General features: G+C 38.3%; 4 protein-coding genes across 5 annotated transcripts; 2 read left to right on the top strand and 2 right to left on the bottom strand.

The window, feature by feature from the left end:
* The first annotated feature begins 144 nt into the window (after positions 1-144).
* Positions 145-3045, top strand: LOC111792887 (phosphoglycerate mutase-like protein AT74). Its single transcript, XM_023674505.1, has 2 exons — positions 145-825; positions 2519-3045. Exons 1-2 carry the CDS (start codon positions 342-344, stop codon positions 2983-2985), a joined length of 951 nt encoding a protein of 316 aa, XP_023530273.1. The 5' UTR covers positions 145-341; the 3' UTR covers positions 2986-3045.
* Positions 3046-4144: 1099 nt separating this feature from the next.
* LOC111792699 (peroxidase 41-like) lies at positions 4145-5611 on the bottom strand. The gene has a single exon (XM_023674256.1). The coding sequence runs from the start codon at positions 5135-5137 to the stop codon at positions 4145-4147; it is 993 nt and encodes a 330-aa protein (XP_023530024.1). The 5' UTR covers positions 5138-5611.
* Positions 5612-6846: 1235 nt separating this feature from the next.
* LOC111792865 (sugar transporter ERD6-like 5) lies at positions 6847-11407 on the bottom strand. 2 transcript variants are annotated; one of them, XM_023674471.1, is made up of 18 exons: positions 11221-11407; positions 11078-11140; positions 10582-10671; positions 10393-10452; positions 10254-10319; positions 10092-10157; positions 9938-10013; positions 9240-9304; positions 8953-9045; positions 8795-8875; positions 8631-8715; positions 8497-8540; positions 8352-8414; positions 8220-8279; positions 8066-8119; positions 7344-7403; positions 7146-7260; positions 6847-7050 (listed from the first exon to the last, which is right to left on the bottom strand). In XM_023674471.1, exons 1-18 carry the CDS (start codon positions 11359-11361, stop codon positions 6920-6922), a joined length of 1413 nt encoding a protein of 470 aa, XP_023530239.1. In that variant the 5' UTR covers positions 11362-11407; the 3' UTR covers positions 6847-6919. The 2 variants fall into 2 exon arrangements, with proteins under 2 accessions (XP_023530239.1, XP_023530240.1); XM_023674472.1 differs by lacking the exons at positions 6847-7050; positions 7146-7260; positions 7344-7403; positions 8066-8119 and having other exon boundaries at positions 8237-8279; positions 8352-8389.
* Positions 11408-17544: 6137 nt separating this feature from the next.
* On the top strand, positions 17545-27201 carry LOC111792854 (autophagy-related protein 18h-like). Its single transcript, XM_023674454.1, has 9 exons — positions 17545-17961; positions 19506-19967; positions 20347-20787; positions 21198-21443; positions 21523-22317; positions 22393-22568; positions 25331-25416; positions 25532-26053; positions 26814-27201. Exons 1-9 carry the CDS (start codon positions 17776-17778, stop codon positions 26816-26818), a joined length of 2919 nt encoding a protein of 972 aa, XP_023530222.1. The 5' UTR covers positions 17545-17775; the 3' UTR covers positions 26819-27201.
* Positions 27202-27723: the final 522 nt, after the last annotated feature.

Here is a 27723-nt window from a genome sequence, read left to right as displayed (position 1 = left end):
CATTTGCATTCGGATACTGGAACAAAAATATATATTTTCGGAAGATACTAAAATAAATAAATATATATATATGAAAGGAAATAAATAATTCCCCGCCAATTCAGAAAAGAAGGGTATAAATATGGCAGAATACTGCGATGGCCGAAATCCAAATCTGTAAGACGGCAACATTATCTTTGACATCTGCGTTCTTCATCGTCGCTTCCACGAAAAGAATATATTTCACAATTCAAATTCACACCTACCCATAAGAACACAACCCAAATCCTCAAATACCCATTACCCATATCTCAATTTCAGAATTTGATTCGTTTCTGACCAAGATCCCAATTCTTTAACCGATGCGACCCAAGATCGAATCCGAGCAGAATCACAGTCGCCGGAAGCAAATCTCCGTCCTACCAAAGCGGATAATATTGGTCCGCCACGGTGAGTCTCAGGGCAATCTCAACTCCGCAACCTACACCACTACCCCCGATAACAAAGTCCCATTAACGGAAGAGGGTTTGATTCAGGCTCGAATCGCGGGTACTGAACTCCACAGATTGTTGTCCGATGACGGCACTAACCCTAATTGGCGAGTCTACTTCTACGTTTCTCCCTACGAGCGCACCCGATCCACACTCCGGGAGATCGGCCGAGCGTTCTCGAAGAAGCGGATTATTGGCGTCAGAGAGGAGTGTAGAATCAGAGAGCAGGATTTTGGGAATTTTCAAGTGGAGGAAAGAATGAAGATCGTGAAGGAGACGAGGGAGAGATTTGGGAGATTCTTCTACCGGTTCCCTGAAGGGGAGTCTGCTGCGGATGTTTACGATCGCGTTTCCAGTGAGTTCTTTCTTCTTTTTAATATCTGTTCTTCTTTGTCTTTCATTCAATCTTATGGATTATGAGTTCAAGATTAGGCTCTGGATGTTGGGAACATAGTCATTCAGGATGCCTTCTGATTCTACTTGTTTGATTTGGGTTCAATTCTTGTGAGTTTCAGTTGAAGATTAAGCTCTGTTTGTTGGTCTCTGATATCTCTGGTTTAGGGAACTTTGCATTTTGGATGTCTTTTGAGTTATAATATGTCTATTTGACATTGCATTGTTGTGTGAGTTAGCTTATCTTGGCTACTGTTTTGGTAATCTCATAATCTAGGTGAAGATGAACTGTGATTATATAAATCCAGGCTCTTATAGAACTCACTTTTTATACTATGCTGATCTTTAACTGCTATAAGAACCATGTTTTGTACATTAATTGTATTAAACTTGGCTTTCCAGCTACGAACTCTTCATAAACATAGACTTATTAGTATAGCGAGGCAAACATTTCTCAGAAATCTCAAATGTAGGGACGTTTACTATGAGATCTCACGTCGGTTGGGGAGGAGAATGAAACATTCTTTATAAGGTTGTGCAAACCTCTCTCTAGCATGTGTGTTTTAAAACCTTGAGAGGAAGCCTGGAACGGAAGTCCAAGGAGGACAATGTCTGTTAGTGGTGGGATTGGGTTGTTACAAACGGTATCAGAGCCAGACACCGGGCGATGTGCCAGTGAAGAGGTTGAGCTTTGAAAGGGGGTGGACACGAGGCGGTGTGCCAGCAAGGACGCTGGGCACCGAAGGGGGGTGGATTGTGAGATCCCACATCAGTTAGGGAGGAGAACGAAACATTCTTTATAAGGGTGTGGAAACCTTTTTCTAGCATACGCGTTTTAAAACCTTGAGGGGAAGCTCGGAAGGGAAAGCTTAAAAAGGATAATATCTACTAGCGGTGGGCTTGGGTCATTACAAATGGTATCAAAGCCAGACACCGGGCAACGTGCGAGTGAGGAGGTTGAGTCCCAAAGGGGAATGGACACGAGGCAGTGTGCCAACAAAGACGTTGGGCCCTTAAGGGGGGTGAATTGGGGGGTCCCACATCGATTGGACAAGGAAACGAGTGCCAACAAGGATGCTGGGCCCCGAAGGGAGGTGGATTGTGAGATCCCCACATTGGCTGGGGAGGAGAACGAAACCTTCTTTATAAATGCATGAAAACCTCTCCCTAGTAGACGTGTTTTAAACTTTGAGGGGAAGCCCGAAAGGGAAAGTCCAAAGATAACAATATTTACTAGTAGTGGAGTTGGGCATTCGTTACATTTTCTCTTAAGATTTGACAGAATTTTGATGATATTGATGAAGTTTGCAGTTTGAAGTATGATGATTTTGTATCATGTGTAGATTTGTAATTTCATGACTATCTATCTGCTTCATATTGTTCATCCTACAAAGGGTTTTGTTGGCATTTGAAGATAAAGATGATGAACGCGAGCTTGTTGTCTGCATTGTTCATATCTTATCTCTAAATGGAGGCTGAGAACAATTATGAATATCACTTACTTGTTGAACTTCACATTAGAGTATAGATTGTTTAGGCTTTAAGATGTGTCCAATTGTATATGCACATGAGATGAGATGAGATGAGATGAGATGAGATGAATGGTGTGGCATACTGAATTAACCATTTTGAGGAACATATTTGTATTCTCTCAGGCTTTCTTGAATCTCTGTGGAGGGACATAGACTTGAACAGGCTCCGCCACAACCCGTCCCACGACCTCAACCTTATAATCATATCTCACGGGCTAACATCGCGCGTCTTCCTCACGAAATGGTTCAAATGGACAGTCAAACAATTCGAGTACCTGAACAACCTCGAGAACTGCGAATGTCGGGTAATGCAGTTGGGAGGAGGCGGAGAATACAGCTTAGCCGTTAAGCACACAGAGGAAGAAATGCTGGAATGGGGACTCTCCCCTGAGATGATATCCGACCAGAAATGGAGAGCAAGTGCACACAAAGGGGAATGGAATGAAAGATGTCCCTGGTATCTCGATGCTTTCTTTGATAATCTACCTGACTCGGACTCCGACGGTGACCACAGCTCTAATGAACTGTGTCACAATCACGAGGAGGAACTAGTTGAGTTTTGTTCAAGTGTAGAACTGACTAAAGAATGACTATTACGTTTACTATTCTTTGAATTTGATTGCTTGATTGGTGGATGAAAATCTACATTCTATCCAAATTGTTTAAGAGGAGGTTGGATGGGTCGGTACCGGGACGTCCCGTGATCGACGTAGGCAAGGAGAGGGAGGCTAATGATTTCAATCAATAGGACAGCGAAAGCCCTGATGAAAGGGGATGGATATATTTGTCATGTCCCTCATGTCAGTTAGATTCAAAGGATTGAAACTTATTTGAGCTCAAGATCAAAGAAATTGAGACAAATTTAAATAATAAAACCCTATTGAAAAGTTAAAATAAGTTCGGGTTTAGGAAAAATAACTCAAGTCTAAATACCTCCAAGTCAACCCAACCCCTATAATTCGAGTTGGGTTGGTCTTGTCGAGTTGGATATTCATCTCTACCATTTGTAACAACTCAAGCTTACCGTTAGCAACTTTAGTACACCATCTAGTGTCGACTCTATACCATTTATAACACTACCGCTAACAGCTTTGGTAGCGTGTCCTTTTAAAGTGGAATTCATCCTTTGTTTTTTTCCTTTTCATTCACTTATCTCTTCAGGAGTAACATGAAGTTCAAAATTTTGAGTGTAGTTGTGTAATTGTGTTTCTTTTCTTTCTATTTCATGGTTAAAGGAGTCTATCCGTCGCATATAAGCTTTAAGGACATCGTGGAGGTGAAGTAGGGACCTAAAAGATCGAATAGAACAATACAAAGACAAGTAAATCCATTAATTTTAATTAAAGAGTCATTCCAGTGTACTCCTTGTGAATTCCAATTTTAATAAATAAGAGAATACTAAATAACCAATTTTAATAAATAAGAGAATACTAAAGATTACTAAAGATTCGAGTCATCGAATTTCTCAATTCTGACACAAGGTCGTCCGATGTGACTCTAAAATAACTCAAGTTCAGCGCTAGCAAGTAGTCAACCAGAGGTCGGTCCGATGTGACTCTAAAATAACTCAAGTTCAGCGCTAGCAAGTAGTCAACCAGAGGTCTAATGTTACAAAAACTTTCTATTCCATCAATAAACTTTCTATTTTTCTTTTCCAAATCAATGTTACAAAAAAAAAAGAAAAAACAAAACAAAACAAAAAAAAAAATTCCCTGAAATGGATGAATATTTATGAAAACCCAAAATGGTCTAATGGTTGATTGAATTGAATGCATCGCATCTTCTCCTCACTTCTCCATTTCCCTCAGTTTTCACCTCGCGAACGCTCATCTTCTCCATCGCCTCTCCAAAATCCTTGAAGAATAATGCCTGGTTCCCTGCGTACATCTCCACGAATTTCCTCGTCCTTGGATCCTTCGCCAGCGCGTGATCCGCCGCCGACAGTCCCATTCCTCTCAACAGATTCTGGTAGTATACGTTGTCGAATTTCCCTGGCGTTACGAGGTCGCTGTACGCCGAACTTCCTGGATTCTTCTCATAGTCCGCACAGGACTTCTTCAACGCCTCCGCGTATTTCGAATTCATCTCAGGATCTGTTGGTGTGTTTTTGCTGAAATTGAAGAGCCGATCGCTGAATTCCCTGCAATTCGAGAATCCGATTGTGCGTCCGCCGTATAGCGCTACCATTTCTTGAATCGTGAATCCTTTCGCTTCGAATAGCTTAATCAATTCGTCAATTGATTGATTCGGTTTCGGAATGTTACCTTCCACATCTGAAATCTTCGAGACGAGGCTATCTTTCCGCCCTAATTCAACCTTGTACGACGGTCCACCTGAGGCCGCGATGAGATCTCTAGTCGCCTGCGCTAACACATCAGAGCAAGAGACGATCCCAGGGCAAGAGAGCTCTAAGGTGATCTTCGCACGAGTGACAACGTCGAAGGCATCACCAGGAAGAGCGTGGTTGATTTCAGCATCGCGCTCGGCATGGTTGAAGACATTGGATGAAATAAGAACAGAGGCATCGCAGCCTCCAACCAAACAATCGCTGAAGAAGAGGCGCATAGATGCAGCGGCGGTGACAGGGCTAGTAGCGTGCTTGCGAGCGACAGTGTCGTGAACGATTTGTGCAAAATCGGGGCAAGTTTTGTGGTAATAATCGAGAGAAAGGTGAGAGTGAACGGAGAATGGAAGAGATAGGAAAAGTAGAAGAAGAAGAGAGGTAGGTTGAAAGACGGCCATGGCGGGGTAGAGGAAGGAGGTGGGGGACAACCTGCTTCCTCTGGATGTGTAGTGTTGTGAGGAGGAAGAAGGAAGGAATGGCGGTGTGAGGAAAACGGAGGGATGAATGGGGGTTAAAAAAGAGATGGAGCATTGGTTGGGAGAGGTTTTGGGAGATTAGTTAGAGATGGAGAATTGATTAAGGTTTGATGTTATTTTTGGTACGGGGTCTACACGTGTTGTTGTGTTGGGTTGGATTGAGGAATTTTTTTAACCAACCCGAAGATTTTTACTAACTCTAGACAAGGAGTGGAGAAATACAGAGCCGAAGTTGGACGAGGAACACAGAGCCTAGAAGTTCGATGAAAATGGAACGGAAAATTGAGTAGAGAGACAGTCGGAGACGACGTCGACAAGGTCGAGTGGAGAAATGAGAGATGAGAAGAGAGTGTGATGGAGAAATAAAGAGGTGACTGGCGAGTGACGTCGATGTCTGATATGAAATGAGAACGATGTCAACAGAGAACACGAATGTTGTGAGATGAGGACGATGAAAATGAAGAGAGAAGAGACAATGAGATAGATCATTACAATTATTAATTCAATCTAAGTTATGGAGGAAGAGAGAGAGAAAGTCTGCCCTCGGAAGTGTGAATGTGTTCCATGTGGAAGGGTCAACAACATGACTCATGAGCGAGTTGTGTGGATTTGGGCGTTCTAAATAATGAGAGAATGCATCAATAGTCTATTACATCGGTAGATAATTAAAATAATGTGTTTCAAATTAACAAACTATTACATCCGTAGATAATTAAAATATAAAATTATAAATATATAATTCATTAGTTAATTTTTTATTAAATTTCTCATCCCACCTAATTCTCTACTCAGCTTAATATAAATATATTTTCAACACGTACGTATATATATATATATTTTCAACCATACTTCATGCACTCTCAAATATTCATAGCCGAACATTAGGTCTTCTCGACCCACTCTTTTTATTAATTTTTTTTTCCTACAAATTTTCTGTTTTTTTTTAATTGAGAATTTAAATATAAATTATAATTTTGAAATTAAATATATTAAAAAAATAAAAATAAAAACTAGCAATTTTATTTTTTTAAATATAAATTATATGAAAATATTTTTAATTGAAATATTAGTGTGCAAATAAAAATGGTAATATACTCTCTTGAACAAATCATTTAACACCTCATTCACTAGCAACCATACCATTTTTTAATTATTGTGAGAAATTATATTACTAAAAATACTATCGAAAAAAATTGTTAAGAAATCGAAAAAATTGTTAAGAAATCGGCAATTTGGTTGGAGTCCCAGTCACTTAGATTATGAATTTATTTAAGTCGGGTTCAAATAAATGAATTTATTCAAGTCTTGTGGAATGATTCGTAAGTTTAGAAACGAGTTTTCTTTACTTTTGATATTCATCATCAAAGTAATCCATTTCAAAACTTCCCATTTAGTTAATTCCTTATCGTTTTAGAAGTGCTTGGATAATTCATATCTAAAAGTCTCGTTCTTCAACAAGATTGTTGGATCGAATTCTCAAGAAGTTCATACCAAATAGAATTCGAGCAACGGGTCATGATGTCAAGATCCTCCATTGGGACATCTAGATCTAGCTGCTCTTGAATCAATGATATCTGTTCTTGATAAAACAAAACTACTAGCAGAATGTTCATAATCCACAAGACTAGACATGACAGTGAATCATATTAAATTGAAGCTAAGAAAGAGAATGAAGGATTCATATAAATGAAGCAAACAAAAAGATCAAGTTTTGGTAGAGAGAGGGTTCATGGCAGCTTGAATTTCTTCCAAAGTTTTGCCCTTTGTTTCAGGCACAAACTTGGCAACAAACAAAACAGTGAACCCACATATGGTTGAGAATATGAAGAAGATACCTTCCAAAACAAACAAACAAACAAACAAACAAACACCAAATGATTACTCATCCATTTTAAACACATTGAAAAGCTGAGAATTGTGGGGTTCTTACCTGCAGAGCTCCAGTTTAAAAGAAAGTTGAAACTGTATGAGACGATCCAAGAACCTACCCAACTCACTAATGTAACCAAGCTGCCTGCCAATCCCTTCACGTTTATAGGAAATATCTGAACCAGTACAAATCCCAACCAATCAGAATCAAGTCATTCAGCACCCATCCCTAGTGAATATGAAGCTTCTAAGTTCATACCTCTGACATTATCACCCATGGAATTGCTCCCATGCCCAACGAGAAAGATCCCTCGAACGTCTTTGTAGAAATAACCAAGTCCAAGACAAAAGTTACCAAAGGATTCCAATTATTAAGAACAAGAGACAGAGTAAAGCTAACAAGATTCAACAACAACAACAGTATGATATTGTCCACTTTGAGCATCAACCCTTTAATTAGTCGATGTGAGACTTTTCTCCCAACAATCCTTAATAATCCTCTCCTCGAACAAAGTACACTATAGAGCCTACTCTGAAGCCTCCCCGTAATCGAGGCACGACTCCTTCTCATGAGCTCTCAACCAAAATACACTCCACTTGAGTCACTTTTGACTACACCTTCAAGACTCACAACTTCTTTGTTCGACATTTGAGAATTATATTGACATGACTAGGTTAAGGGCATGGTTCTGATACCACGTTAAGAACATGAATCTCCACAATAGTATGATATTGGTTACTTTGAGCATAAGCTCTCATGACTTTTCCTTTGGTTTTCTCGGAAAGACTCATACCAATGGAAATAGTATTCTTTATAAACGTTGTGGGACTCCTCTCCCAACAATCCTCGTTAAATCTACTATAATTCATGATTCAACATGCCTCAATGAAGATGAATGTGCATGTTTTCACTTTTAGACCTATGAGAATTGTTCTATAAACCAAGAACTTCAAGCAAGTTTTTGAGCTAATCAACATTACCAGTACACCGACAAAAGCCAACAAGGGAGAGTGAGATTGCCATAGTTGGAGATCCTGCACAGTCCAAATGATGGCTCTTTTAGAATATGATGATGAATCATGGAAGCTCCCAAGCACCCTCGGATTCAATGGCTGATAGAAGCTAGAAGTAAACCTTAAAGAGGAACGATAATCCCACACACAAACAACCCAAGCTAGTTCCAGCTGCAGAAATCTGTTTGAATTCAAAGTTTTCATTAGCTTGTTCATCATGTCAGCCTAAACAACGAGCACTTGAATGGCATACCATCAAAAGTGGTCGGCGTCCTGATATATCCATCAAAACTACACCAACAGAAGTCATTAGTATCTGAAAATTCATCGGGGACAATGAGATAAAAGAGGGTTCTAGCAATCACATTCGAAGAACATGTATATAGCGATAGAAAAACCTGAATAACAGCCAATGATATAGTCCCAATATTCCCAGAAAGCCCTGTCCAAATCCAGAGGATTTTGTTCCTTTTAAGTAATCTAATGTTTTCTTATCAAAACAACACTTAAATGCTTGAATTTTTCACATTACCAGCTGTTGTGAACAAAGATTTTACATAGAATTTAATGCCGTTAACGCCTCCAAATTGTTGGAGTGCCATAAGGCCGACTCCTGCCTGACATAGTAGCTCGAAGTCATGATATAAACAAAGGACAAAGAGCTATGGAGTACTGAAAACTCTTACAAAGGCTCACAATGATAGAACGTGTATATTGCCTTTTGAATAACTCAAGAACACTTGTTTCAGGGAGCTGTTTAAGCAATTCTGTATACTCCTAGAAGATCAAGAAACACATATGAAGCCTTTGTTTGATAAAAGCAAGTAAAGAGAAAGAAAAAGAAGGAAATGTACTTGAATCTCTAACACTTCTGCAGAAATATCTTTACTGTTCCCCCGAAGACGTTGGAGAGCAGCTTCACAATCTAATGCTCGATCGTTCTTTGCCTATAAACAATACTTATTTCATGATTAATTTACTATTATTTACATAACCATTTTACAAAAGACAACACTTTTAAGAACATAGCTGAGTTTCATTACATATTTTTTGGTAAAAAGAACATAATAGCCACTTGTTCATGTCTCATCAAACAAATATAGGTAATTGAACCAGTTATGAGTTTGATAGTGTCACATACCAACCATCTAGGAGACTCTGGAATGAAGGGAAGCCCTAAAAGTTGTATTACACAAGGAATTGCTCCTGCAACATGTGAAAATATCATCACTAGTCCAATAGGGTCAAACCCAATAATTGTATGAGCTCATTGTCTATGTATTTTAGGAAAATGATTTAGGTATTTTAGGAATAAATCGTCATATATTTTAGGAATAAATTGTTTAGCCTCTACTATGAATCCCCCCAACCTAACAAACTTTTCATCTCAAGAAATACAAAGCACGTTTTCATCTCAAGAAATACGAATCATGGAGTGAAGCAGTAGTTTCTACAGAGTGTCTTGTAATCTCTTTTCATTAGTCTTAATAAAAAGTGCGAGTGTTTCCCACAAAGAGTTATGTTCAACACAACATAAGCAAGATAATGAGAAAGCACTTCACATTAAACCGTCTTCATCTCAAGTCTCAAACCGTCTTCATCGCTAGCAACTACTCTGGTGACCACCTCTAGAGACCAACTCCGACGCTACCACCGGTGAGCAACCCTAGCAACTACCCTAATGGCCGCCTCTAACTACCACTCTATGGGTGATTGACTTAGCCGATCGTAGTACTTTAAATACAAATTTGAACTTACTAGTTCATGTTGGTAGTCATCCTTTTTAGTAATTTAAACAAAAGGAACGAGAACCCAAAATTATATAAGTAGAAAGGGTACCAATTAGGGCAAGAGTCCTCCAGTTGAGGAAAGCTCCAATCAGCCATGTGAGTGAAATACCCAAACATATCATCAACTGTACAAACAAAACAACAAAATAAGGTATTAAACTTATGAAGTTAGTGTAGAAATTCATAATGGTTTCCCGTTTTACCTGATGAACTGTTGTAAATGCTCCTCGAAGTTCCTTTGGCGTTATTTCTGCTATAAACACAGGAACCTGCTCGATCATCGCATACTTCAGCGTTTCTTTTTGTATTTGAACATTAAAGCTATTGAAAAATCAGAAAGAGTTGGAGTTCTTAGCAACATATACCACATAAGAGATAACTCCCATTCCGAATCCTACGAGCATTCGCCCTATATCCAACCACCAAGCAACCTATCAGCAGTCCAGTGAGGTTTTTGAAGATCGAGAGCAACTTGAAAGTAAAACCACGAAGATTGAAACGGACCTCAGAGAATGCTATAAAAATCCATCCCGAGAGGCAAAAGATCTCTGCAAAGCCCATTGTCTGCGCAGAAAACGAGGAACAGAGGATCAAAGAAGCTTACTGAAAGCTCGAAATCTCCAAGAATGGAAATCTGTGATCGGAGACAAAAAGAAAAGAGAAGAAAAGGAAAATGGGAATGAATGAACGTACACCTCTTCTACCAATATAATCTGCCAGTTTTCCGCTCACAATAGCTCCAATCATTGCTCCAATGGTCAATATTGAGCCAAACACTGAATACTGATACACAATCAACAAAGTTACATCAATTGAATCCTTGGCGAACAACTTATAAAACTTCCCTACTCGGTTTTAAGTGTTTAATAGGTTCTTAAACTTTCAATCACTAGATATGTCCACAAACCATCTCTGTCTCCGGTCCCGTTTAACTAAACGAGAGGATTCCCTCTCTTTACTCCCTTCTCTATTCTCCGTTCAGGGTGGACCTATGGCGGGACTCTTGACGGATCTATTCATGACAACCCTCAAAATTGCATTTAACCCATTAAAATTGAATCCGAGTATAAAGCATTGGGTGATTTCATAATTTTTTTAGTATAGAACCAAAACGCAATCATTTATACCAGAAATGAAGAACATAACATCATGAAATGAAGAAAAAGAAGCAGATGCAATTTTCATTCACCTCTGATACAGTAAGAGCCAGGTCAGTCATGATCCCAGACTGAGCAGGTGATGAATATCCAATCTGAGAACAAAATAAATAAAAAAAACATCACGCACCCATTATTTTCAAATCGCTCAGAATTAAGGGCAAAGAGTTGTTACCGCTGTCCCGAAAACGTATGAGCCAGATACAGCAACCAGAGTGGTGACAATGATGGCGAAGGTAGCGCCGCCATGCATGCCATGACTCCGGGGCTCGATTAGAGGATACGAATCGCCTTTCTCCTCGCTCTGTAGGCCCATCTTCGAGGTAGCGGCGTAGCAGAATAGCAAGAAAAAAAAATGGGAGATTACGGGAATGATTAANTTTTTTTTTTTTTTTTTTTTTTTTTTTTTTTTTTTTTTTTAGCGAGTCAATTATATAGAAATAGAAAGCGAAATAAATGGTGGTTGTTCGATATGTACTAAAAAAAACCTAACTAACTTAACTAACTAAGTATTAACTTCGGTAATTTGTGTCTTTCTATCCGAAAATTATTCCTTGAAGAACATGTTCGTGTTTGGATAACTCAAGATCGGTCTCAACCTTAATAACTAGCATTGTAGTGATTCTATAGCTCATCTATCAAAAGGGTCGTACTTTCTGAATCCCTTAACTACTTGGTTTCCTCGTACATGCTCTCACAAGTGTTTGTGTTTGTTCGAGTGTCGGTTCCCTAGGTGCTTCACCCATTGAGGCATTTAGTGTTTGTTTTCTCCTTTTCTATCCCTACCTCAATGGATTTTTCATCCATGAAGCCATAATCTGTCACACAAAATAAAAAAAAGTTGGGTTATAATCAATTTTCGTTCGTTGCTAACTCAAGAATATCACATAACTTATCAAGATTCACTCAAAGTAACATCATTAATCATAAAAATCTTAGATACCACTTAATATCTGTAACAAAACCGAAAACAAAAAAAACAAAAAAAAAATGGGGGTCGTCGGCAGAGCCAAAATCTCCGGCGAACACCGGAGTTTTCGCTCGCACACGATCCACAAAGGGCGGCCGAAGGCTGGGATGCCACGAAAACAGTGAAAAAACGAGAAGGAACAGAAAACCCCGACGAAACCGAACCATACGAGATCGACGACAAAACCTCCATTTTACTTCACAAAAGTAATCCCAAAACCTTTTACACACATTAGGAGTAGATTTAGACGAATCATTTACACTAAACACCGTCGACAAGGAAGACGGAACATCGGACTTCCGAACTTCTCCAGATCCGGGAGTGTGAGGCCCTTACAAACGAAATTTGTACCAAAAACGGGGTTACGGTGAAGAAGAGACTCAGGAACAGAAAAAAAAAAAAGAGGGAAAAAGGACGTCGGGACAACGTTATCGAGGAGAGAGAAAGGTCACCAGAAAAACGTGCAGGCAGCGGGCGAAGAGGACGAAGTCCAACCCGAGGGCCGAATCCAGCAACCCGAACCAAACCCAGTTCCCTTAGGTCGGCCCAGAACCTGACGGTTCCCGCGGCCCAAACGCTCCAGCCCAAACCTCATAAGCCAGCCCGCCTGCATTTTTTCCTTCACCCGCGAACGGCCTATCACCCGCGAACGGCCCGTCACTCGCGTACGGCCTCGACCCGCGAGCGATCCGATAACCCGCGCCTCGACCCGAGACCCCTGCACACGTGTTGTTCTCTGATTGTGCCACGTGGCACGTCGGCAGCGCGGCTCCGATGGCTTATTTGGCTCGGAAAACCTATTTACAGCCCGTTTGTCACCATTCCAACCCTCCTGGACTTAGTTTCGGCCCTGTTTAAGGTAAAATAGAACATTTTAAGGTCGTATTTCACAAATTCAAGTTGGGAATTAATTATATTTGTGAAATACTGATGAAAGTGATGAATGAACCAATAGGAACCAACCACCAACGGAAGCGTAGAATGTTCATGAGGAGCTAAGAGCTTACGTTATATTCTAGGGAGTACTTTGGCTAAGGCCTACCAAGTAAGTGGCTCACCCGTCGTAGGTTACGCGTTATTTGCTGTATGTTGGCACGTGCCTGTGGATTTGCATGTGTCATTAAATTGTATGCCAGTTTAATATGCTTAAGTACGAAATCATGTGAACGTGTATGTATGCTATGTATGTTGCTTAGTTTGATGTTATAGGTTATGCATGTGACGATATGTGGTCCTTGAATGATTATGACATGTTTGTATGGAATATGTGAATGTGAATCGCATGAATTGTATGACATGAAACACGGTAAACTGTCTGGAATCATAACCCCGATAGACATGTGTATGAAATGTGAACTGAAAATGAGAATGACATGAAGCATGGAACGTGACAGGGGGTTATGGTCATTAAAGATAAATGTAGTAATAGGGGGACCTCATGCATTGTGTGTGTTCATGCATCTGGGGGATACCCCCATCTCATCACGAGGGTACGGACGCGTACATCCAATGGCAGAACAACGATCGTTACGCATTGCATAGCGCTGCCGTGACGGTTCTAGTTTTAACGGGTCCCGGCATAAGGGGCTCACAAAGTATGCCCACCGGATAAGGGTAGTGGCCCAGCGGTGTGCGAACTAGCTAGTGAGCCCATACTCGCACGTTTGGGCTGTGTGTAGAGTATATGGTACACGTTCACGATTACCCGTTATGATTGCATCGTAGGGAAAACGAAATGAAACGAAACGATAAGGTCTCATCATTTCATTGCATGTGATTGTCGCATAACCCCGATAGGGGGCCACTTACTGAGTATTCTAGAAATACTTAAGCCTCGTGCTACTTTACTTTTGCAGATAAGAGCAAGGCACCCATGTGACAACGACGGCGGCATCGTACACCTCAGGATCGTGGCACATGCATAGGATAGTTGTTTGTTTTTTTTCCATTTCGTAGTCTAGGCTGAATTCGATTTGCATCATTAGTATAGGTTAGTATTGGTTGAAATATATTTGCATAATAAACCATAGGGGAGAATAAAACATTCATTTTGGTTTTGTTACTTCTACTTTAATGTTCTTTTCTTTTTCCTTGTAATCGTTTTCTCTTTCACGAGCTAATAAAAGGCGAGAGTAAGTCGCATTTATGAATATGGTCCATTTAATGTATATTCCGCATTTCAAAGTATAGTAATGACCTCAGATTAAATAGGTAAAATATTAGGGTCATTACAGTATCCACGTGCATGGATGTGATAAATACTTTCTTTGAATTGGATTATAGAGAACTGGTATCCTCGTGCATGGATGTGACAAATAGTTTCTTTGAATTGGGTTATGGAGAACTCCATGACTCGCTGTCTAAAGAAGACTCGCGGTCTAAAGAAGTCTATAGAACCTATAACCTAATGCTCAATTTTATTAGCTCCTATGAGCTCATCATAATCATATGAATTTCATTTCAGGTTCAGATAATGTAACAACCTGCTTTTTGAGACTTCAAATCATAAACCGTCACACATATGGTTTAAAAACACTTGATAAAATGTTTCAATTTTTTAAAATAAAGGGTGACACGATGGAGTTCAAAATTTTAAATCAAAGTGCATTAATTACATAAAATATTTGGATACAAAATATGTACATGGAAGTTTAAAATAAAAAATCGAAATAGAAACCTATTGGGTCTTCTTGTCTAGGGCACAATGTCCTCTAACTTTTCATCTCTTGAGTTTTGACCCGATCCGGGACCTTACTGAGCTATTGATCTTCATCCCGTAGTCTCTCAAGTATTTTTTTTCTTTTTTTCCTTTCTGGACACTCATCATCTTATGATGTCTTGTACTCGACTCATTTGGAGTACACCTACACCCATGGGTTCTCTATTAAGGGATTAATTGGTGAGTCCTTATTAATCCTAGCGTACATCTAAGGATCTATTATAGTTTTTCAGGCTTTTAATTCTAGAAAACATGGCTCGTCCTAACCAACTAGACTTAGACCGTCAAGGGATGATCATTACACTTGCATATATAACCAACTAGACTTAAACATGGCTCGTCCTAAAGTGAGATATTTTGATGCATAAAAGAGACCAAACAGATAAGCAAGCCATACATTAACAATTTGATGTCACACCAATGAACTTAGTAGTTTAGACATTTTTACACGTTATCATATTTTTAAGATATGATATGATAATCTGAAGTAATAAAATTTACATTTTTTTTTTAATTCAATAATAGTTATGGTAAATGATTCAAACCTATACTTTCTTAGTTGATATTACATATCTTAACGAACCGAATCGTGTACGATTAATAGTTAAAAGTAGTATCGTGTCAAACAAAAAGCATCGCTCAAAAAGGTAAGGGCAAAATGGTAATTTTACACCCATACATAACGGACAAAGAGCTCGAAACCTTGAGGCAGAAACAAAAACGAAAAAAGGGAATATGTTTTTTTTTTTTTGAGTAATTTATGTATGCCTCAAAAAATACAATTAATATTAACAATTTATTTTTTAAAAAAAGAGGGGAAATTTTATGGTTTCAGCATCTTTCTTAAGATATCCGAATACGTTGTCGTAACCCAACAGCTGTTCCAACCCGTTCGTTTGGTACCGTTAAAACTTTCACAAATTTGCACAAAGCACCCCAGAAGTTTGTTATATTGACGATGGCCCCCTCTTCTTTGCATTAATTACGCTTCTCCCGTGAAGCGAGGCGGTTGAATGGAGTGTTGGAGGAGGTTTTGTTGAGTCCGCTCAACGCCTTTATGAAAAATTCCAATTCGCACCTACTTTTTTATTGTATTGGTTTTGTTTCTATTTGCCCATTTTTGTCATTTCACCCTTTATATGCTTTTTTTTTTTTTTTTTTTTTTTTTTTTTTAATTACAATTTTGAAGTATTAATTTAGTCTTATCCAAAGCTATACGCGTAAAAAAGACTCGATCACCTGAAAAAATATATATTTAAATTTAATTGTAAATCTTAATTAAATGTTTCAAAATAAATAAATAAATAAATAAATGTTTTACGAACTAATATTTTATTTTTATTATAAAAAAATTACTCGCAAACCGTGCTAGAAGTTTATAACTTAATTCATAGGGTTTTATACGTTAGTTGTGCTTTCAATATATGTATAACGTTAGTTGTACTTGTTTCATAGGCTCGGATCGCCTATCTCGATTCTAGCTTGAGTTTTCTACTGGGTTTGCTTCTCAATTTGTTACTAGTGACAACATCTTTCGAGCTATGTTTTTTGTTTCTCAATGAAACGGTGGGTTTTGATGCAAATCTCATTGGTATTCTAACTAACCTTTACTTAATTTTCCTATCCACGTTCATTATAAACTTCAGATTCATATATAATATTTGCTCTCGGTCAAGTATAACCCATGTACTAGACGTTTTGATAGTCTGAGATAGGCTACACCTAAATGGGCAGGAATACTAATATCCCTAACTTAGCACTCACGACGTCGATTAGGACTTTCCATAGAGTTTAATAGGCTAACAAGCAACATGTCATAAAATACGCATAACAAACATGAATTGTTAACAAGTTCATATTCTACTCATGTAAACATAGTTATAGATATTTAGGTCATGCTACTAACATTTATATAACTAAGTCCCACTATCCTTTCACCGACAGGAGAGGGAGGTTACGTTGCTTTGTAAAGCCAGCCTCACGCGGTTTCCTCCATCTCTAAAGGACGCTACCCTTGGGCCTTTGCCCAAGCACAACGGCCCAACTCCATACTTGGAATGGACGTACCAAATATTCACTCTATGGACCCTACTAATTGAGCTGAGCTAACCTCCCACTACTCTAATGCCCCTCATTTGAGTTACAAGCCCACATTACCAAGCTCGGCCATTAAAAACTATGATTCCAACGGGGCCGTCGCATTGCACAATGCAGGGGGCTGAGACACATGTGGAGCCTTAGAGCTCCGTTGGATTGAAGATATTACTGGCCGAGCTTGGTAATGCAAGTGGTTGGAGGTTGGCTCAACCCAATGAGTAGGGTCCCCTAATCACTTGTTTAGAAGGTTCGATATGCTACTCGAGTAAAACGTCCCTAAAATGGTGATTTCTTTCCAATTTCTTCTAATAAAACTATTTTAAATAAGTTTTTATGGCCCGTACATATCAACACTCAAAACACGTGGATTCTTACCGAAGGCTATAATTGGAATTCGCTTAGCAATTTTATTTACTTTTATTAAATGGATAGAGATTTGAATATTATTAAAATAAAATATCTTAATCTAAAGTAACCTAGCTCTATAATTAATTAAAATGGGCTAGATTGAGAAAAAAGAAAAGGTAGAATTCCAAAAATACCCTCGATCCAGTAGGTGGGAAATGGTAATTTTACACGCCATCTTCCTTGCAGTGTAAAGAGCTCATAACCATGAGGCGGAAACACAGCGACATAAAAATTAAAAATAATAATAATAATAATAATAAAATGAAAAATTAAAATTGAGATTTATAATAGAAAGAGAAAGGAACCGTGTCTGTAACTGAAGGTCAAACTACACCCCAAAACGACACCACCACCACCACCACCGTAGCCACCGCAACGAAACGACACTGTTTTCCTCGCCGGCGAACTCTACCGCCGCTGCCATGTACTTCCTTTTCGTTTGCTGATTCCCGATCGCCCTCCGCCTTACTCCTTGGTCCATTTCTCCGGTGACGGCCGGGTAATCCAGCCTTCTCTCTTTTGCTTCTGATTTGATTATGAAGAGCTACGCTAAGGTTAATAGCAGCAACAGTAGCACCACTAACAAGAGTGCCAACGGCTTTCTTCCCAATTCATTGAAATTTATTTCGTCCTGTATTAAAACTGCTTCTTCCGGTGTCCGCTCAGCCAGTGCTACCGTTGCTGCCTCCATCTCCGGCGATGCTCACGATCACAAGGATCAGGTCTACTTTACTTCTTTTTTTTAATTTTTGTTTGTTGTGGATTTCGTTACTTGGGGAAGTGATTTTACGTTTTCCCCAAGTTTGCGCTTGGATGAGTTGACGATTGGATTGGGAGAGAGTTCGGCAGATTTGTATGTTTTGGGGGGTTTTTAGGGCTGTATCGATGATTTTGGGTGTTTTAGTGCCGTCATTTTTGGTTGTTTAGAATGCTGGAGGATAAGAGAGATTAAACATTGGGAATATTTGTTCATCAAGTCTCTGGTTGCCTTTAGCTACTGCAGATTTGGTATCTCGAGGCTCCTAAGATCATCTCTTTGAAAGAAAATGAGAATTGAGGAGAATGTGAACTAATTACTTAGTTCAGCATTTTTTTCCCGTCAAATCTACATGACCACCGCTGGTTTAATGGGTGATCTTACCTAAGGATCCTGTGAGTTTAGGATTTCTTTTACTTCTTTTGATCCTTTGCATTTTGTGTGGTCTGGGAGATTCTTTCGGAAATTTCAATTTTTTTGAACTTCAATTGTAGAAACATTAGATACTTGTGTTTGTTGCTAAATAAAGGGCTTTTCCCCCCACTTCTCATCTTCCTTTTATTATATTAGTCTTTTCTTTGTTGAGTGTGTGCACTGATTTTGCTAGGATATTTCGAGTAGTTGGCAAGTAAAAGAAAAGAACCATTTGTAAGCGTGTGTTTTTAGTTTTATGTAGGGTTGTTTGATTGGAGAACAATAAACCAACTTTTAGGACGATGCGAGGGTTGGTGTTTTGGTTGAAGCTTTATTCTTTCAATATTGCTGGTCTGAAAGCGCAAGTTCTTTGGATTTTAGCATTTCTTATGCATGTATTGTTCTAGATGGATTATACGTTTTCTTTTTCATATTTTATTCTATTTTTTTTTACTAAGAGGATTTCTCGCTGATTAGTACTCTATACTCTGCTCTACTACTAACCTCTAGTACCAACCTGAGCTTGACTTAATTTGTTAATATATATATCCTCAACCAAAATATTAGAAGTTTGAATCTCCACCTTACAAGTTGTTCAAGTAAAAAACAAAAAGAATTACTAGTCTACTACCAAAAGTGCAGCCATGTTTATTAGAGTTAAAACATGAACTACGGAGAAGTAGGACAAGAACCTACAAAGAAAAGAAGCAACACTATATGAAGAATTTTGTGAACCTGAGAACCTATTGGGATATCATTAGGATCATATAAGTCTTTAAAAGAAATTTTTGCTTTTGTTTTGAATTTGCTTTATCATATGTATACCACCTTGATTTAGATTCTTTATCATTAAGTATGTCATTTTGATGTGGATGTTTAAATTTGTAGCAGCATTTTGATCAGAAATTTTCCTATTTGGAACTAGAAAATATTAGTTTACAAGTGGATTTTTCTGTGATGCAATGCATCTTTAATGCAACAGACCTATTCTGTGTGGAATACATTTGTTTTCTGTAGTACTTTCTCTAGCATGTCATATTGTGGTGCAATACAGCATGCGCAGTTTAGTAAGAATTCTCAATTGTGATCAAACAGGTATTATGGGCTGGATTCGACAGACTTGAGCTCAGTCCATCCTTCTACAAACATGTGCTTTTAGTTGGTTATACAAATGGCTTTCAAGTTCTTGACGTTGAAGATGCTCCCAATGTCAGCGAACTGGTTTCAAGACGGGATGATCCAGCCACATTCTTGCAGATGCAGCCTCTTCCGGCTGAGTCTGCTGCTGGTCAGGAAGGCTTTGGAGCATCACACCCAATTCTTTTGGTTGTCGCATGTGATGAGACCCAGAGTTCAGGTCTGATGCAAAGTGGCAGAAATGGGTTGGTGAGAGATGGATATCCTAATGGTCATTCAGAGAACATTACCCTCTCCCCTACGGCTGTTAGGTTTTACTCATTAAAATCTCGCAGTTATGTTCATGTTCTGAGATTTCGCTCAACTGTGTACATGATTAGATGCAGCCCCAAAATTGTGGCTGTTGGTCTTGCATCACAAGTAAGCTTATATTATGCTCATGAATATTATTTGTAATTAAGAAAAAGATTTCTATTTCCTTTTTCTTTCTGATACATAATTAACCATATAAAACACTTGGCATACAATTGCCTTAACAATGGATGTGTTTTTTTTCCCAAACTAATCAAATGGATGGATGGTTGCTGGTCTTGTAGTTAAGGAAGACCATTTTCTGGAGGACTTTTAAAAAATCAAGACTATTTTCTGATGGATTAAAAAAAAAAATCAAAACTATCTTTTGCTAGTTTTGCTGTTTAAACCAATAATGTGTTTCCTATGAATATTAAACTGATTATGAAGGATGGTCCATTGCTTACATTTCAATTTTTTTTTAATTATTTACTCCTCTTGTTTACAGATTTATTGCTTTGATGCTCTCACCCTTGAGAGTAAATTTAGTGTTCTCACTTATCCAGTTCCTCAATTGGGTGGCCAAGGACCAACTGGGGTTAATATTGGCTATGGACCTATGGCTGTGGGTCCTAGATGGTTAGCTTATGCTTCCAACAATCCTTTGCAGTCCAATACTGGCCGTTTAAGCCCACAAAGTCCTACACCTCCTGGTGTAAGCCCATCAACATCACCTAGCAGTGGAAGTTTGATGGCCCGATATGCCATGGAATCTAGTAAGCATTTGGCTGCTGGGCTAATTAATTTGGGTGACAAGGGTTATAAAACATTGTCTAAATACTATCAAGAGTTTGTACCTGATGGTTCCAATTCTCCACTATCATCAAATTCAAGTCGAAAAGTTGGCCGGCTGGCATTACATTCAACAGAAACGGATGCTGATGGAATGGTTAGTCTTTTGACTTTTATACCGTAAGTTTTGCATGTGCATTGAAAATAGTCTGATATATTTTTGCGATAGTTACTTATATTAATCAACATGTTATATCTTCTTTTGATATTTCTGAAAGCACTAAAATATAAAAAGTAAACGGATATTGCATAGCAACCTACTAACGTTTGTGATTAAAGGTTGTCAATGTTATGCATCTTGTTCTGTGAATGACACTGAAGTTTTTGGGTATTGGCTACTAAGATTTGGCTTCTATCCTATCATTTTAGGGAGCTCAGGTATCAACTACTTAATACTTCCTACTGCTAGTTAGAGTCTGATCATATGAATGAGGACATATTTATACTATTCAATATGGGAAATTCTGATAGCTTTGCCCCCGGTTTTCAACGTTGCTCTTTTTGCAGGTTGTTGTGAAAGATTTTGTCTCTAAAGCTGTTGTATCACAATTTAAGGCTCACTCAAGTCCAATTTCTGCACTTTGTTTCGATCCAAGCGGGACCCTTCTAGTTACTGCCTCAACCCATGGTAGCAATATTAACATTTTTAGGATTATGCCATCCCGCCTACAAAATGGATCTGGTACTCACAGCTATGATTGGAGTTCCTCTCATGTGCACCTGTATAAGCTTCATCGTGGCATGACATCAGCTGTACGTTCTTGCCTTTTCATTAACTTTTCATTAACTTTTATGTGCTTACAAGTGGTCCTTTTTATTTCTCTCAATCCAGGTAATACAAGATATTTGTTTTAGTCACTATAGTCAATGGATAGCTATTGTCTCTTCCCGGGGAACTTGCCATATTTTTGCTCTTTCACCTTTTGGAGGTGAAACTGTTCTTCAAATGCACAATTCTTTAGTTGATGGGCCTAATCCTTTACCAGCTTCATGTGTCCCTTGGTGGTCAACTTCATCTTTTATCACAAACCAGCAATCCTTTTCTCCTTCTCCTCCTCCTACTGTCACTCTTTCTGTGGTTAGCAGAATTAAGAATTGTAATTCAGGTTGGCTTAATACTGTCAGTATGTCAGCTGTTTCGGCATCTGGAAAGGTTTCCATTCCATCAGGTGCTGTTTCTGCTGTTTTCCATCGTTGTACACCTCAGAATCTGCAATCTCCTCAATTAAGTTCGAATACTTTGGAACATCTATTGGTGTTTACACCTTCTGGCCATGTGATTCAACATAAACTGCTTCCACCAATGGGGGGAGAATGTGGTGAAACTATTTCGAGAAGCCCAAATGCTTCAATGCAGATGAAAGATGAGGAATTGCGAGTTAAAGTTGAACCTATTCAATGGTGGGATGTTTGCCGAAGAGCTGCTTGGCCAGAGAGAGAGGAATGCATATCTTCTATTACTCTCAGGAGAAAAGGAACTGCAGAAGCTGTTGAGGATACATCCTATAAACATGAGCATCTTGAAGCCCAAGAGTCAGAAAAGCCACGTGACTGTTCTCTCTTATACCTATCCAATTCTGAGGTGCAGATAAACTCTGGGAGGATACCTATCTGGCAGAAATCCCAGGTATTGGTCATAGTGCCCTTCTGATTTTTTTTTCAGGCATTTATTAAGTCGGTATTTTTTCCCTCTCTATTGCAGGTACATTTCTATACAATGAGTTTTCCTGGGTCTAATGAGCCAAGTAGCATAAAAGATCACATGAATGGGGAGATTGAGATAGAGAAAATACTTACTAATGAGGTGGAAATTAAGCGGAAGGATTTGCTTCCAGTTTTCGACCATTTTCGTGGGGTACAGTCTGATTGGCATGGAAGGTGATGATAATCGTGTCTCATTTCATTGCCGTAAATTTGTGTTGCCATATTCTTTTAATTTAATATCCCGTATTAGTTGGCAGGATTTTGTTTTATGTCTCACCTCTTCTCTTCCAATGTATTAGGATAATTCATACCTCTAGCTAAGGAAGGAATAAAAACTGGGCAAGACATAACCTGATAGACCCCAATTCCGATTTACATATGTTAGGAATGGGACTTGTAAGATGGGATTAAGAACTAATGAGTAGCGTCATAGATAGTTATAGCCTTATAGGTAGCTGCAGGTGACTACGGGTGGTTATTTGGTCATGTGGGATTTGATCTGATGTTAGATAGTCAATTAGCTATGTGTTTTGTGTTTGTAGTTAAAGAGGGCTTCTTTTAAATTTTGTTGAGCATAGGAAGGAGAGTTTTCCCGACCTCTCAAATGTGTAACTAGGTTGTAATCCTTCTCTTCTTATCAATAAGGGGTTTCTCTAGTGATCGTGCTAACAAAAACTTCTTTCTATGTTTTTCTCTGTGAATATTTTTTTGATTTTTTTTCTTTCGACAGATTCCAAAAGAAAGTCATGATGAGGTTTTTCCATAATAGGGCTTTTGCATTCTTGAAAGGGTGGTACCTTAAGGTCATGTCCAATAGATCCTTTACCTCCCTAGGAAATGTAAGATGCCATCCGAATATATTGAGAATTGTTGTTTAGAAATGTAGAGAATCAATTGCTAGTTGAACAAAAATTCTAAAATGACATCTTTAGTGTCACTACTATGGACTGCGTTTAGAGACCCTCCTCCTTGGTGTTATTCCTGTAGTTGTCCATTTTTTGCAAGTGTTAGGCTGTGGATCTCCATCACTTGTGGGGTTGTTGGCTTGCTCAGTCTCTTTGGGCTCAATGATTTGACTTTATTCGAGTTATGTTTGGCTTGGAATAGAGATTGCTTTGCTTTGGTAGAGGAGGTGTTTTTGGGTTTGCTTTTTCGAGATGAGGGCAAAGTCTTGTGGCATGCTAGTTTATTTGTCATTTTGTGGGGTATTTGACTTGAGGAGAATAATAGGATTTTTAGAGATGTAGAGAGGTGGTGAGATTTCATGCGTCTTTGTGGACGTCAATTCCTTTTTGTAATTATGATCTTTGCTTGATTTTATTGGATTGAAGTTTGTTTCTGTTGTTAGTAAGGATTCCTATTATTTATTTATTTTGTAGGTTTGGTTTTTTGCATGCCCTTGTTTTTCTTTCATTTTTCTCAATGAATGGTCAGATTCTTATATATATAATTTACTACTATTGTTAATAGGAATGGCTTATTCTTTAAATGTTTGTCTTCAATATTTAAAACCTAAGTATAAAAGTAGCAGTAGTTTAAACTGTTACAACTCAACTTTATATTTTTAAAGAACGTGACAAATTAATATTATTCTTCTAATAATTACACGAGACATAGAGACTTTAAGCCTTAGTGTGGTTTCATAGAGGCATAAGTGTTTCCTATGAAGCTTCTTATTGTCCAAAGAAGCCCTTAGTCTTGAGGCTAATAGTTAGAGCCTCTAGGCGTCTGGTTCAATAGCCAATAGTTTTTTCAAACATTGATCATGAGAAAGCCTTGATGAAGGTTACCCAAAGAATTTCCTTTTCCTTGCTAAAGTGTTTCCCATGATCAAGATAGAATTACCTCATACATGGAGGATTGATCCATCAGGCTCCTTTACGAATAAGTATTCCTTTCTGAAGATGACCAACGGGACAATGAGAGTGAACTATCCCCTAGTAGGTTTAATTTGGAAGTTCAAGATTCCTCAAAAGTTTAAGTCATTTTATGGCCTTTGGCTTATAGAAGCCTAAATACCCACGAAAAGCTACAGACAAAGTTTTGAAATTGGGTGGTTTCGCCCTCAATCAGCTGCTTTTGCCTGCAAGAAGTCGTTTGACCACATTTTCCTGCAGCTTGATGCTTGTTTATGGCCAAGGGTGGTATTCTATTTTCAATGAGTTTGGGGGTGGACTTTTGTCTCTCTAAGAAGATCGACAAGTGGGTTTTTGAAGTGCTTGATATGAGTGTCTTTGGAGGGAAAAGGGAGGATCTTATGGAGATGGCTTCCTCCTTTGGAGCCTCTGTAAAGAAAGGAAAAGTTGGTTATTTGAAGATAAGTGTTTTTTTTTTCAGTCCTTTGGCTTTTGATGCAGCATAATGTCTCTTGGTGGTGTATAAACCACACTAAATTCTTTTGTAATTATAGTGTTTTGACAACTATTAACAATTGGAAGAGTCGTCTTTGATTGTTCTTTGGGGAAGGGGGTTCCCTCTACTCCTTTCTCTCAGGTTGTTCTGTGGTATTTTTGAGTAATATACATCTTTGTTTCTGGTTAAAATATGGGAGTTTTTATGTCTTTTGCATGATGTAAATGTTACTGGTGGTTGTGCAAGATGCGTTAGGCTTTCAACAGCTTTGTACTCTGTCTGTGCATGCTGCAGAAGATTTATGTTGATGCTTTGTGTATTCAATTGTTGCTTATTTTTCCTCGAATACTGCCAATGTCTTAATCCATTTGTTCCTTTATTTCGTTAGCCTTTTGCTGTTGATGTGTGCATTTCTTGCACAATGTCTTAAGAGAATGGTTCATGTGAGTAAAATCTGTGATATATGTATTTGACGCTTGCTTGGTACTGAATTGCTTACCTTGATGCCACGTGATCCATATCAATAAGTGAATTGTAAAGACACATAGTTGGCTGAAAGTTGGAGTTGTTGGTTTCTTTTGCAGGAGCCATGCTGGAGCAAAAAGCTCTAACCCAAGTTTAGATTCTCATAGCGCTGGAAGGAAGTATTCAGAAGGTGATATCATTTCAGGTATAAAGTTGGATTCACCTGGCTTGGAGGAAAATTCAGATGTTTTTTTTCAAGTTTATCAATTCATTATATTCCAGTGTCTCCTTTTTCCCTAACCTTCTACTATGATTTTCAGATGTGTCTTATGCACCCATTGCTAAGTCTGTGGGTGACATTAAGATGGAAGAGAAGGATGGATCGGTTTTGTCCTCGCCAGTTATGAAAGAGAAGTCTTTCCAAGAATGGGCTTCGGTTTCTTCTAAACAATCTAGCACTGGACTTTCCCCAGTTGAAGGCAGTGATTTTACTAACAGCCCGTCAACGGTAACAAGTTGCTCACTCTCCACCGATAGAACTATTTTAAGAGCGGTTCAGTCGTCCAAATGTGGAGTGGCCAGTGAGGGCTCTAATACAAGTTCCAACCGTTCTGACTTGAGTATGAATATTCTTGATGAGGGACCAATGGGTGACTCATTTGATTATGAACCATTCTTTCAAGAAGAATATTGTAAAGCGATGGGTCGTAGTAACTGCCGTGACCCACCAGCTTTAACCGACGACATAGACAGTAGTGGTAGTCCTCGTTACAGGGAGAAATGGGAGGAAGATGGGGACACTGATGACATGCTTGGTGGCATATTTGCTTTCTCTGAGGAAGGTACAAATTGGGTGAAAATTTTGTTAATATATTATTCTTATTTCTAGCGTGGCTTGGCTTGCGGAAGAAAAATCTGCTGTTCTTGTTGTCACAAGGGTAAATGGCTCTGGCATAATGAATTAAATTAACAAATTTCTGAATTTAACACACATATAAAACATTTATGGTGGTGACAATAATAAATATATGTTTGGATGTAATATAAATATGATTATGAAAAAACAAAAAAAAATCATTGAAAGTGTTTTGTGAAAAGGCACTTGTAGAGTTCTTTTGGTGCGAGTTTTTGATTGGAAAGTATTTCAAAAGTACTTTTAGCGAGGATAAAACCAGATACTAAAATGATTTGTTGTTGGTCACATATCCAGAACCACTTATCATAGAAGCACTCGGAACACACCTTACAAAATTTACCTCACCAATAGTGGCTTTTATGTTTCAAAGAGATACTTGTTGGTGGTTGTGGTTCATTGAAGTGATGGGTTCATATAAGATTGCACGAAACCTGAGTTATATCTGTTTATTGTATTTCAAGTAAATTGATGGTTTCATTGTTTTATTTTCCTGATGGGTTCAATAGCAGGATCTGAACTCTGCATATTTGTATGTAAATAGTTATGTTTCTTCGATTTTGAGCTAAATCTTGAACTGTGACATTTATTTCTCACGTTTGGTTTACTTAATATTGCTCATGTCTATAGTTATGAAGTCCTATTCACAGCACTCATCTGTAATTTAATGCCACAAATTCATCTTGCAGGGTAGTATTCTTCGCATGTCATAGTGTTCTGTAATAATCGACTGTTGGATTTCAAATGCCTCAGAGAACAGTCTGCTGGTTGTCATCGTCGTTGTCGTGTTAGAGCGTTTATCCTAATTAATAAAATTGGGCTTGTTGGATTTCGATGAGTACAATGCTACTGACAGATAGAAGTGATATGTTATTGATGGTAGCACTGGTGGGACTGGTACCTAGTTTCCTCATTTCCTCCCCTTTGAGTTCTGTGTACATACTGTAAATTGAAATTCATAGCTCAAATGATTTGTGGTCAGTGTTCTTACCAATGCTGTGTAATATTATTATTCATTCTTCGAAGAAAAATGAAAAAAAAAAGGGAATAAAGTGAAAAAAATGAATAGTTTATTGCTGCTGTACTGTACTTATTTTCTCATTGAGATTTCAAATTCTTGTTTGGAAAAGCTTATCAGATTGTGGAGGTTATTTTGTGGTTGTTTCTGCAGGAGCTGCTGGAAGAATTGACACTCTAGGAACTAAAGCTATATTACAACCCATCTTTACAATGAAGGAACCAAGGTCTGTCAAATGCCATTATATGTTTTTTTTTTAAGATAATAAAGAAGTGAAAATTTTCAGTTACCAAGTATTAGAACATTCTTGATTTATGCGTATGCTTAGTGATGGTAACATTCGCTAAATTTCCACATCATAAAGAATTTCTAGGAACAAGTTATGGTATTGGAAATAATGTGAGATATTTACTTTTTGAAATTAGCTAGGAGTGAAGTGAAGTAGATATGTCAAAGGTTTATTAGTCAGAGCCATTTTATAGGAAGTTGAACTTTGATTTGTGGCAAGTGCAAGTAGAAGGATGTTCTAATATAAAATTTGTGTTGCACAAGGCCTTGAAGGGAAACGAGGGATGATACTT

This window comes from Cucurbita pepo, chromosome LG04 (genome assembly GCF_002806865.2).
Source record: "Cucurbita pepo subsp. pepo cultivar mu-cu-16 chromosome LG04, ASM280686v2, whole genome shotgun sequence".
NCBI classification, from domain to species: Eukaryota; Viridiplantae; Streptophyta; class Magnoliopsida; order Cucurbitales; family Cucurbitaceae; genus Cucurbita; species Cucurbita pepo.
This window is presented reverse-complemented; position numbering and strand designations above follow the sequence as displayed.

Coding starts and splice junctions, on each gene's coding strand:
- LOC111792865 (XM_023674471.1), bottom strand. CDS start 11,361: ATGGGCCTACAGAGCGAGGAGAAAGGCGATTCGTATCCTCTAATCGAG. Junction 7,404..8,065: donor TGGCTTTTGTCGGTGTACTG/GTAATGTTGATT, acceptor ATTTCTACAAAG/ACGTTCGAGGGATCTTTCTC. Junction 7,261..7,343: donor CATGGGTGATAATGTCAGAG/GTATGAACTTAG, acceptor GTACTGGTTCAG/ATATTTCCTATAAACGTGAA.
- LOC111792887 (XM_023674505.1), top strand. CDS start 342: ATGCGACCCAAGATCGAATCCGAGCAGAATCACAGTCGCCGGAAGCAA. Junction 826..2,518: donor TGTTTACGATCGCGTTTCCA/GTGAGTTCTTTC, acceptor GTATTCTCTCAG/GCTTTCTTGAATCTCTGTGG.
- LOC111792854 (XM_023674454.1), top strand. CDS start 17,776: ATGAAGAGCTACGCTAAGGTTAATAGCAGCAACAGTAGCACCACTAAC. Junction 21,444..21,522: donor ATCGTGGCATGACATCAGCT/GTACGTTCTTGC, acceptor CTCTCAATCCAG/GTAATACAAGATATTTGTTT. Junction 25,417..25,531: donor AGAAGGTGATATCATTTCAG/GTATAAAGTTGG, acceptor TATGATTTTCAG/ATGTGTCTTATGCACCCATT.
- LOC111792699 (XM_023674256.1), bottom strand. CDS start 5,137: ATGGCCGTCTTTCAACCTACCTCTCTTCTTCTTCTACTTTTCCTATCT.